The sequence below is a fragment of the Camponotus vicinus genome, unplaced genomic scaffold (assembly GCF_025532165.1).
Source record: "Camponotus vicinus isolate PSW18456_S1 unplaced genomic scaffold, iyCamVici1.0 SCAF_3, whole genome shotgun sequence".
Taxonomy (NCBI): Eukaryota; Metazoa; Arthropoda; class Insecta; order Hymenoptera; family Formicidae; genus Camponotus; species Camponotus vicinus.
The window spans coordinates 14,077,995-14,090,782 of NW_028141967.1; the positions used below are offsets into that span (position 1 = coordinate 14,077,995).

Genomic DNA, 12,788 nt, shown 5'->3' on the forward strand with positions numbered 1-12,788 from the left:
TTTCGAGTTATAAGGCTTGATCGTATTTTAACATCAAAATTTTACTATTATTATAATATTATAATAGTAAAATTTTGATGTTAAAATACGATCAAGCCTTATTTTCAAGTTGCTACTATTTTTGTCAAGTGTCAAAAATGCATTCATTTTTTATTTAGATATTTTCAAATCGATGTATCGTACCTTAAATATTCATGTATTATAACTGTTGATTTTAAAATGAATCAGTAATTTTATAACAGTTTGAAAATTGTTTGATTTGTTAAAATAAGATATGAAATGAAGAAAACATGATATCTTTAACGTGCGCGCGCATCTTTCAACCACTGTTCGATAAAAACATTACTAAGTGAAAATGTTTCTAATTGTAAATCAGACTTATCTCGATATTTCTATATGGATTTCTTTTTTATATAGAAACAAGCAGCATAAGTATGTTATACTTATTATTCCTTCAATTATTAATATTTTTGTTTATCTCTTTCATATATATATATTTACGTATTATATTGTTGAATTACAAAATTTATTTTGTTTATACAGTTATATTTTTCCTGCATTTATTTTCAGCATATACATTTTCCTTCTTTCTTTTTTATTTCTATGCTTAAATAAATAAATACATATACACATATATATATATATATATATATATATATATATAATTAATATATATTAATATATATATATAATTTTTTTAATTATTTTTATTTAATCACATATAGTTGTTTCGAGAAATTTTAAATTATTAATTAAATAAATTATTAAATATTATAAACTAAAAAACACACATATAATAATTGCAAAAAGAATCGATAAATAATCTCGTAAATAATATTATTTTCTTCCACGAAAGTTGTCTTCTTCTGCCCTTATCACGCATTATTATGCTAATAAAGAGATATAAAGACTTCACATATATTTTTCTTCTCTTTTAGAATAATTCTAAAATATTTTGAATTGAAGATATTTTGGCTAAAATACAAACTATTCATAATAAAATGACTTTTTTTCATATCAAAATACTTATCTAGGATTTAAATCTGATATAATTACTAAATTAATATTATATAACATAAATCATAAATATTACCAGATTAAAATCTGCTAATAATAATATTAAATAATATATTATCGCTAATTATTTTAATCTGATAATAATTATTTTGTTATAAAGGATTATTATAAAATAACATATTTCAATGATTTCATAAGCTCATTTCTCTTACAGCATTTAACCTATATCTTCTTTCTTTTAAGATCCGAATTGCAATAACAAAACTGTTCATTAAAAAATTGGTTTTTCTTTTCATGTCACACAAGATATTCATAGTTAGATATTCGTTAAAGGAATAAATCTGATAATAATAATAACTAGAAACTCACATTATCGGATAAATTATAAATATTATCAGATTAAAATCTAACAATAATAATATTAAACAATTTAACATTAATAATAATTAATAATAATTATTTTAATCTGATAATTACAATATTTTTAAATATAAAAGCTTAGTATAGAAGTATAATAAATCTTTAGCATGAAAGATTATAATAACAAATTTCCATCTCAAGCTAATTTTGATCTGACGAGCTCATTTCTCTCACGGCATTTGACCTGGATTTCCACTTTGAGATTCAAATTGCGCGCCGCGATAACAATCCGTACGCGACGTATTCAAGATGGCGTTGGGAGCCGCCAATTACGGCGCTTCCGTCGACGCACTCGATAGAGAACGCCGCTCCCGTTTCTCGACAAGCGGGGCGGGGCGGGGTGTCGCTGACGTCACGCTCGGCAATGTCCGCCGACACTCGACTGGCCCCCGATCATGCCCGAACGGGTCAATGTCTGAGGAGGAGACGTCGGAAAAATTCAATGGTCGGTGTGGTGTTACCGTGCTGCTGCTGCTGTTTGACGACGAGGCAGAAAGGCCGTCGCTGATCGCATCGGAGCATCAATTCGAGATATCATCATTCGGCGAACGCGCGCCCTCGTTATTCCGCACCCGTACCGTCGCCCTTCGTCGCGATATATCCAGGGGGGCTGCTACGAGAACTGCCTTGCGTCGGTCTGTCCGGTGCCCGCGACCAGCGATAGTGAGACCGAGAGAGATAGAGATAGAGAGAGAGAGAGAGAGAAAGATAGAAGGACAGTGGCAATTGAACACGGGCGTTGAACGTGAGGACGAGATGAAAATACAGCAGCACGGAAATCTGTCAAACGTCAGTGACGCTGAATAGGTAAAGTGACCAGACTCCATAACGAGGAAGACAGTGAAAAGGAAAGAGAGAGAGAGAGAGAGACAGAGCGAGGCGAACAAGAGAGAAGGTATCGAAGCGAGCGAGAGAGAGAGAGAGAGAGAGAGAGAGAGCGACGTTGGCGTAGAAATAAGTATCCGTAAATCCGTCTACGTAATACGTCGACGGCCGATGACGACGGAGAAATCCGAGGTGCGAGGAAGCGGTCACGTTATATAGAAATCGCGCCGTACGAACCATCCCGAAAACGTCAACCAGCCACTGCCACGACATTGGCACCCCTTGAGAGTGCTTTCCCTCTCCTCCTCTTCCCTTCTCTCCCCACCCCGCTCCGCCGCAGCTTATTGGCTGGCAGAACCGCGCTTCTCGGACCCGCTTGCGGTAACTGCTGCTGCTGCTGCTGCTGCATCGGGGAAGCTCTGGATCTCGTCGATCGCCGAGAGAGTGCGTCGAGAAGATAAAAAGAAGAGGAAAAGAGGGTGGTGCTCGACGACGGAGTGTCTCTTCCACGGAGAAGAGGTACGCTCGTCCGCGAATCGACCGGAGAGACATCGTTTGTCGGTGGAGTCGCTGTGCGCGCGCGCGCGCGCTCTCTCTCGAGCAGAAGCGGAAAATTGTCTTCCGCTCAAGTGAAAAAGAAGCGGTGTCGTCCCATCGAAAGTAGTGGTGTTTCGCAGTAGTGCGTGCTTTCTCTCTCTCTCTCTCTTTCCTTTCTCTTCCCATTCCCGCCCCCCCCCTTGTGCGTCACCTCATTCGTTCCTTCTCCCTCTTCCCCCCCCCCCCCTCCTTCTCGCCTCATCTAATCGAGCGTCGTAGCCTAACGTGAAATAGACACCACGAAAACGGTAAAGAAAGCGAGAGAGAGAGAGAGAGAGAGAGAAAGGAAGAGAGAGATAAGTGAGCGCGCGTGAGCGCGCGCTCGCGTGCGATGTGATAATCGCGTGTGCAACTGTCATTGATGTGCGAAGTGGTATCGACGACAAAGAGAAGAAAGAAGAGGACGACGACGACAACTATCGCGGCTAACTTCAGACGGAGCCGAGGGGAAATTGGAAGAATTGCCGGAGTTACCGGCCGTTCTAACCTAGCACAACGAGCAGCGGAGGGAAGAAAAGCGCGACCCTTCTCAAGTAGTAGTGGTGGTGGTGGTGGTAGTGGTGGTGGTGGTGAAGGCGCGGAGGTGGAGGCGGTCGAAACAGCCTCAGAATGAGCGGACGACCGAGAACCACCTCCTTCGCCGAGGGTAACAAGCCGCCTGCGAACCCGCCCCTCGGCGGCATGAAGATCAGCAGTAAGTACCATAACCTCTCACGTCTATATGATCTCTCTTTTTTTCTCTCTCTCTCTCTCTCTACTCCTCTTTCCTGTCTGCTTAAATATGTAATGTAAAATTTTCTTTCCGGCTATACCTGTATTTTCCTTTCTCTAAATTTTAGTCTGGATGTGACGTATTTGGTTTTAAGTGCACTTAATAAACAGCTGAAGTGATTCCTTTAATTGTTATAAACTTCCCTGTCTACCTCTGCTGGCTGCTTAAATATCAATGTAAAGTTTTCTCCACAGCTGATTTTTCTTTTTTAATTTTCTCCTCTTAAATTGAATGGGACGTATCTCGTTTTAAGTGTATCAAGATGCAATAGGGAAAATTTTTTTTTTAAAGTTGAAGAAAAAGTGTAGGTCACAGACACTCTATATATTATATTAGACCGCTAACAACAGTACTAAAAGCGATGCAAGGGCAGCCATATCTAATTGGGCAGAATATATAGGTTGAGTAACACCAGGTATCCCACGAGTCATTGGCATATTTCTTATTTTTGTAATTACATTTGATATTTCTCACTATTTTATTTTTATTTAAGACGCATTCACTATCTTATCAAGAGACACAGTATACGACCCATATATGAACCCTATATGTATATTAGAGTGGTCTAGTATAATATATAGGGAAAGATATAGTGTAATTAGTGTGTCACAAAGTTTGAAAAAGGTGTCAAGAAAACATGCAGCTGAAAAGAACAGATCCTTCACTATCTCTCTCCCACCTCGTTATGTCTCATTTATTCCATCTTCCTCTCCATTTTTCTCTCTTTTTTCTCTTTCTTTTGGTCCATCCACCAAATGCAGAGCTGTGCGTCTGCGTGCGAGTGCCCATGGTAGGGAATTTTTTTTTCCTGCGCAGTGCCCATAGTAGGGAATTTTTTTTTCGTGCGCAATACTCGAGATCCATCCTTGTAGTTTTCGATTTTGGCGGCTTACCGGGCTAATAACCTGGCGTTAATATTTTCTGCTGATATCCTCGATGAGAGTGTCGTTTGTCCGTGTTGTGAAATCGATCTCATGAGCATGAGGGGGTGGAGTCGATTGTATTCCTTGACGTATCTCACAATGCTTTATCCATTCGATTTCCATGCTCTTCTGGCCAAAAGCGGTCAGAAGTGACAAGTGCAGTGCAAAAATACGAGAATTGTGAAAGATTTTTTAGAGATCGTTATACATACTTTTTTATATAACGTATGTTCTATATTATTACAGAATGTTTTTCTTTTAGAATAGTCATATTTTTGCAATACTTTATTCTTTACATATTGTTTTAAAATGATAATTAATCATCTGGTGATACATCTCGCTGTTTTATTAATTGCCAGATTTCCTATACAGTATTCTTCATTTAATATTTTGCATTAAAAAATTTATTCTTCAATTTACCTGTTGTATATTGTAGAGGACATTAATCTGTATATGTTATTTATGTGGATTCAATGAAATCTCTTACGAAAATAATTATAAAATAATTATATTATAAATTATAAAGAATAATTATAAATAATAATTCTACACAAAATTATTGCATATTTAAAATGTTTTAATGAATTTTTTTATGTATAGACAATAATTTACCTAAGATAGATGACGTGTGTAATGTCGAGACATATTTCAAATATGTATTGGCGCGCGCATATGTGTATGTGCGATTAATATGAAAGAGTAATATATGCGGAAAATTAATATCAAAAAATTTCTCGTGGCAGCATAATAAAGGAACAACTTTGTTTCGAAAATTTGTAGAATTATATAAATTTATATTATATTTTATAATTTATATTATAATTTATATCATAATTTATAATTTATATTATTAAATTTGTGTTTATAAATTATATAAAAAATATTGGAAATAATTTTATTTAACAAATACCATATAACTAATTATAAATTATACACGTAGAATTCGGTAGCTTTTTGCATTGATGTAATTTGATGATCATGACTATTATATATACATATAACAATCTTATTATATATGCATTATATTTTTAGCAAGCGTTTGATTTATGTACGTACTAATGCACGCGTTAATCCATACTGCATTACTGCATTCACTATGTGTAATGTGTGCTCCAATGCATTACACTAGGTATAAAGACTGCAATGCGTGCTAGCATGAGTTCATTTAATTCTTGAAAAATAGATTCAGATTCAATAATGTCTTTATATTATTATTGACGTTTTACAAAAAAACAGCGATATAAGTTTAAAAATATAAAATATTAAAATTAGAAATTCAGTATTAAAAAAACATTGAAACATATTAAAATTGTAAAAATGAATTGACATCACAAATGTTTGTTAAAATAAATTCTGATTAATGCTTTTAACTCGAATTTTATTTGGCAGATGATAAATAAAAATAAATAAAGAGTAAATAATAATTAAAAATATATTTCAGCAAAAAAATGTGTAACCATGAAAGATATTAATATAATAATAAAAATATCAGAATTTAATTTAAAAAATCTGATTAACAAAAAATTGAATGTATTCATTGAAAAATAGAATGCAAATTACAGTTAAACGATCCTAAAAATATGAAAGCAAATTTTCTCTCTAATTAATTATTTAATTGTTATAGGCCTACAACCTGACTGTAGTCGTATCTAATAAATCTGTAATGAGTACTTGCTCACTAGCAAAGATGGTTTATATAACGGCACAGGATAAATCGTGTATCTCGCCGTATAATCCACATGCGTTGGACTGTGCAAGATAAACCGTTACCGCCTTGAACTTGCATAATGCTTGCATAATTTTCAATCGATATACTAGACTATACATGGAAATCTTATAGTTTTTAAAGAGAAGAATAGATCTAACAATTAACATATATCTTGTTTAATTTATTAGACATCAAGATTTCTTGAATAATAATTTTCTGTAAAAATAAAATTGTTTATATTATTTACAATAATAATAAAAATAGTTGTGATTTTCTTAACAAAGAAATTTGCAAGATTTATGTTTTTTTTTAAAAACAATTTTTTTTACAATTTAATTTGTTTTTTATAAAAATAGTCTTGATTTTTTTTATAATGTTTTCATAACAATAATTTCAATTTTTTAAATAATTTTATATGAATTTTCTATGAATATATGGAAAAATTTTAATCTTTTTAATAATGTGTTATAATAATTTCGATTTTCTAAAGATTTTTTAATATGTTTAATCACAAAATAGTTACATTATGTTAACATTAATAGCATACTATAGATATGATACGAAAGCTTTTCTGTAGTATTGAAATTTTTATTTTTTTTTTAATGTAACTTCTTTGTTAATAAAGATAAAAATGTGTCACATTTATAAAGTCTAATATATCAATTTAACAAATGTTATAACATATTTTTATGATAATTACAAGAAGTCTCTCAAAATTATTGTATGCTGTTAGATCGCTCTTGTCAGAAAATCGACATATTATAGGATTAGATAAACAGTTTATTTACTTTATCTGTGCAACAGTCATGTAGGAATAGAAATTCTTTTTATTAATCTAATAAAATAGTAATAACAGTAATAATATGCATAATAATATTTTTTTTAATTTTTGTGAGTTTTGCATAAGGACAATAAAAAATATAATTGTTACACATTTAAAATGCTGTCGAATTGATTTATGTTCTAAAGAGGATATAACACACGCGCGCGCGCGTGTGTGTGTGTGTGTGATTAAATATATGAAGCTGGCGCAGCCATTTCGAAACAATCGAATGAACATAATTAAATACAAATTTAATACAAATTAAATACAAATTTAACGATTTTCTGTTACTATTTATTTCATTTCCAAATTTTTATTTTGCCCTTTTTTTATTTTATTTTATTTATTTCGATTTATTTTATTTTGTTTTAATTCATTCAAATTTAACAAATAAATTAAAATTTATTTGTTTCAATTCACTAAAAATAATGATTATACCATCGTAATTTAAAACTATATAGCCATAGTAAGAGAATTAAAATAAATAGAACATTAATTTCTTTAATGTTATTTATATAATTAGTTACTTTATTCTTTAAAAAATTATTTCTCAGTTATCTTGCCATAAAAAGAGTTCTTTATTATTAATAAAAAGAGAATATTCCGTCGATTAACTGTTCCAAATTTAAATTTGAAAAATGGGGTGCTAACTTCTCATCGAAAATCAAGATCGAATAGTTCTGAATAGCTCAATTGTTTTATTTTGCATGGTACTAGAGTTTCTGATACTTAAAAAAAAATCAGTCGACCAAAAAGAATAAAAAAATTTTTGAAAATTCAATTTTGATGTACAATAGTTCTGGCAAATTTTTAATGTTCCCTTATTTATTCCTAAAAGTTCTTGCCAATTTAAAAAAATTATATTCGAAAATAAAAAAGTTACAGCCTCGTTGCGTAAATTTTCTAAGTACGGAGGGAAATTATTTTGAAGAATTCCAATAGTTCTCGCAACAGTTTTGGTTAGTATTCCAAAAGTTATAAAAATAATCCAAATGATTGAAAGCGATCCGATTAATTAAAAATTTATTCGACTTTAAAGGGACCTCGTTGCGTAAATTTTCTAAGTACGCAGGGAAATTATTTTGAAGAGTTCCTATAGTTCTCGCAACAGTTCTGGTTAGTCCTCCAAAAGTTATGAAAATAATACTAAAAAAAAAGCAATTAAGCTATTCAGAACTATTCGATCTTGATTTTCGATGAGAAGTTAGCACCCCATTTTTCAAATTCAAATTTGGAACTGTTAATCAACGGAACTCTTTTTATTAATAATAAAAAACTCTTATAAGCTCTTTAAAAGGAAACTAGAACTTTAATCGCAACTATCGGAACTGCATGTTGGGGTGCTAACTTCACACACTCCTTGCCATAACAGTATCATATTTAAAAATTACAAATCAAATATCTCGATAGATAATGCTGTCATTGTTTGATTTTGTCATTCGACATTTCATCAATATCGATTTTAATACTTATAGTCCTAATTACCTTCATATCAGTATTATTTTAAAAAGAGTAGAGTGTAAAATCGAAAATAGAGCAAATAGTAATGAAAAATTCCAAGAAAATGTGCCCTTATTTTTTTATATTTGAGAATTTTTTCATTTATTTTTTATTTTTAATTTTTTTTACATATATGTTAACTTAAGTTGATAAAATAAAAATTGGACAATAAATTAGCAACAAAAAGAGGCATTAAATTTGTACACATGTTTTATTTGATTGCGCTAAAATGGCTGCTTAATGGATGTAATATAATTTACTATTCCCATAGATTATCTGCGAGATATTACCGCTTAAGAACATGTAGCAATGACAGTAAATGACAGTAGGCGTAAGTAGGCGACAATAATGATTCAGAATTCTACTTTAGCTTTCGTAAACCCGACTGTTTAATGAGTTATTACATTACGTATAATAAGAATAAACAACTTGCAAGTATTACTATTCAAAATTTTCTTTTGATTTTATAACAACAACAATAATAATAATTTTATAAAAATATAAAACAACTTAAAATTTTTCAAAAACCATTATTTATATTTTTAAATTTAAAATGTGCTATATCCGAGTATTTCTGTTAACATTTTTATTCTGACTATCATGGAAACTGGCAAAAATAAAGTGTGAATTCTTGAATTAAATATGTCAAGATATCGAGTTCTTATAATGATAACATTAAATTGAATTAATTAACGTTAGTACTTCCGTGTTGTCAGTGGCGAGAACGTGCTTCTGTCAAAAATAGTGGCACGAGTAACGCAATCGAGTCGCTATCTTTGGCGACTTGCGCACGTCCGTAACCTTCCGATGGTATTAAAAATATGACCCGATCGGACAATATGTGCTCTAATGCTATATAGAATATAGCAGAATAATAAGTATCAATAATCAGAATTTGCAATCTGTCCATTAATGGTGACTGTTTAAAATTTTTTTTTTTTTTTGTTATTTTCATTATTTGGTTCTTATGAATTAACATGATAGAGAGACCGCATTATTACACGTCATCGAAAAATATTTATACTCTATATTATCACATATATAAATAACTTTCTAAATATCTTGATGCTTCCTTTGAAAATGGTTGAAAAATTTTTTATTAATACAGACAACACTGTTGAAAAATGATACATCATACACTGCACAAATATACTAGCAATGAGTTATATTTATATAATATGAATTATATTTATATGGAAAATTCTTCCCTTAGAATTGTCAACCAATCCACATTTTTTATTTTATTGACTGATTGAATATCCTCTATCGATCTTCGGAAAGTAATATAAATTCCTTGCAACTGTTTGTAAAGAAGATCGATTACATTTTTGATTACGTTCAAGATTTAGATGTGCTTTCTACCATATTAATTTTTGGAAAAAAAGAATACACGTGTTTTAGTTTAATCTTTCTAATTTATTGAACATTTTTTAGTATCATTCGATTTTATCATATTGCTTTAAGCATTCAAAATATTTATAAAATATCCAAATATATCTAATAATGTCTCTCTCTCTCTCTCTCTCTCTCTCTCTCTATATATATATATATATATATATATATTTATTTATTTATTTATTTATTTACTTATTTGCTTATTTATTAAATATGATATTCTATTTTAAATGACTCAGTGAAACATCTAGGAAGTGATAATGATTTGCGAAAAGTTTCAACATAAATTAAATAATAAAAATAAGATTTGAAGAGAGATCGTATAATCAAAACAACTTTTTGTTCCAAATAAAGATGCTTTTGAAATTTAAGAATTACCTTTATTTGTTTTAATAAAACTATACATTTATAAAATATATACATTTTTATACTATACATATATACATATATTAGAGATAAAGAAATAAAGATAACTTTCAAATCTCGAAAGTGTCTGAAAAAAACTGTACCGCCTATATTCAATATCTCTTACAAAATTTAGTTTCCTATAAAATATCGATTTTTTTTAGATATTTCCTTGGAATTTAAAATTTAAAATGGGAAACTCTTATATTATTTCATGATACACATTAAAAATTATTAATAAATTATTACAATATTACACGTATTATTTAATTAAAATTATTATTTCTTTAATGCCACGGTTATCTCAGTTATACTCATCTATGACAATGGGCTTTTATCATCTTCCTATTTGTTCAATCGTTCAATTATATGTCACACTAAAACGGCCTCCGCCCTAAATAAAGACGCCCGGACATATGATTGACTCTGAGTAAATCATAGTGTATCCTTTTTTAATTTATTTTTTCAGGACAAAATGTTTGTCACGCTTCCTGTGTGTACATGCGTTTTAATTTCCACATATTTATTTATTTATTTCACGTAATTATTTTTTTCCAAATAAAAATTATATTAAAATAGTGTGTTTTATTGATTCACTATTAAATTATTTTACCTAAATTCGCCGATATAATCGAAATTCCAACATTTGTTTCACGTATTCAAATTTTAAATTGTATCACAAAATAAATCGTAGATTGCTTGTTGTTTGTGAATCTTTGAGATCAAACTTGTGACGAACACAAGCGATAATCGTAAACCGCGCCTTAAACAAACATTCATTTCATCTCTCCTGTTCCTGGTTAACAAATGTTATTTCTCGCACCTTTCTTACTCGATGACAAACGAATATTCGCGACGATAGTACCGACCAATCCGATTTAAAAATAATCGCGAATTGATGGTTGACCGACCAATTACGTATTGATGCGGTTGCCAGGCGGAGCGCGGAGACGACCTCTTCGATTGCGCGAAGGATCGATTATCCTCGCAACGGCAGCAGACTATTTTGACCCGAATCAAGCTCATTCCGCAAGCGGTGGTCTAAAAATGATCGTATTTGTATGCATCTTGATTTCTCAAAATTTTTGCCATTCTAATGAATTTTTCTCCAAGTGACCTGATTGGAAGATCTACTGAAATAATACTGGAATGATACTGTTTTTCTTGTTTCTTCTCTCTCTTTGAACTTTGAAGTCATAATTAAAATCAGTGAGTCTTGTATTTAGAAAAATACGTTATATGAGGATAGAAGAAATGTTATAAAAAAATTATTACACACAATTATATTATTAACATATTAAATTATTTTCGTTTGTACGCTACTGCGGAAATTTAAAAATATATTATTAAGATACATTATAAATGCAAATTTATATTATATATTTATATTTTATATATAAAATTTATTATACATATTTTCCAAATTCTATTGCGATCTTTACAATATTAAAAATAAACTTATAAGAGCGACCGAGTTAATAATGCCGGTTACTTCAAAGATACTCTTGGCTCTTTAATATCGATCACTGTGTTAAATTCGAGTGGAATATATATGATGCAAGTCAAGCTTTTGATACTCATTAGAGCGAATTCCAAGATATAATAGCCTGATGATTTCATTCAAATGATTTTTATTTCTTCTTGATATCTCTTCAATTAGGGCAGATTCGTTTGAAAATTTCAAAAAATAATATTGCTATTAAGATAAAGAAAAGTGAACTTTTTTCAATCAAAACATACTATTTTTATATTACGCTTTTAATGAAAGCAGATGAATCCGTAATATAAAAAATCTTGTAAATAAAGTTAGTATTTTAAGATTGTGTAGTTTATAAAAGTATTTTCTTAATAAATATTTTATAAGTATTAATAAATATTTTCTTAATAAATATTTGAAGCATTCGTATCAAGTATAAAAATAGAATATATTAATATTTTTTTTATTTTTTATTTATTTTATTAAATATTTATTACTATATTTTTTATTTATTTTATGTAATATTTATTTTTATTTTTTATAAAGTATATTAATCAACATTACTTATTAATTATCTTTTATTATTACTTTACAAATGTGTGTGAGGTATGTTTGTAATAATAAGATAATAATGTGTTGTATAATATAATATTATGTTGGATGAATGTTATATAAAAAATAAAGAATAAAAGAGGAAAATTGTGACAAGAATAAAAAGTATACAGTTATATAAAGAATGCAGTCAAATTAAAGAAAACGAATATAAAAATATTGGAATTCATATATATTTTATCTCAAATATTGTTAGCTCAATGCATAATATAACTTTTTTACTAGGAGTGTGCAAACGAAAAGAAGTGCATTTCTGTGCAAACAATGTGTAATCGAATCATGAAAAAAAAATCAATTATTTCTAATATTGGGGG

At 30.0% G+C, this 12,788-nt stretch overlaps 1 protein-coding gene across 3 annotated transcripts in view; it reads left to right on the plus strand.

Moving 5' to 3' along the window:
* The first annotated feature begins 1,824 nt into the window (after positions 1–1,824).
* LOC145969219 (glycogen synthase kinase-3 beta) overlaps positions 1,825–12,788 on the plus strand; it is a 55,881-nt gene continuing 44,917 nt past the window's right edge. Inside the window, exon 1 of one of the 3 annotated variants that reach the window (XM_083095155.1) lies at positions 1,825–3,553. In XM_083095155.1, coding sequence (XP_082951281.1) covers positions 3,469–3,553 — 85 coding nt within the window. In that variant the 5' untranslated portion in view covers positions 1,825–3,468. The remainder of the gene's footprint in view (positions 3,554–12,788) is intronic. The other 2 variants (XM_083095157.1, XM_083095161.1) reach the window with 2 other exon arrangements.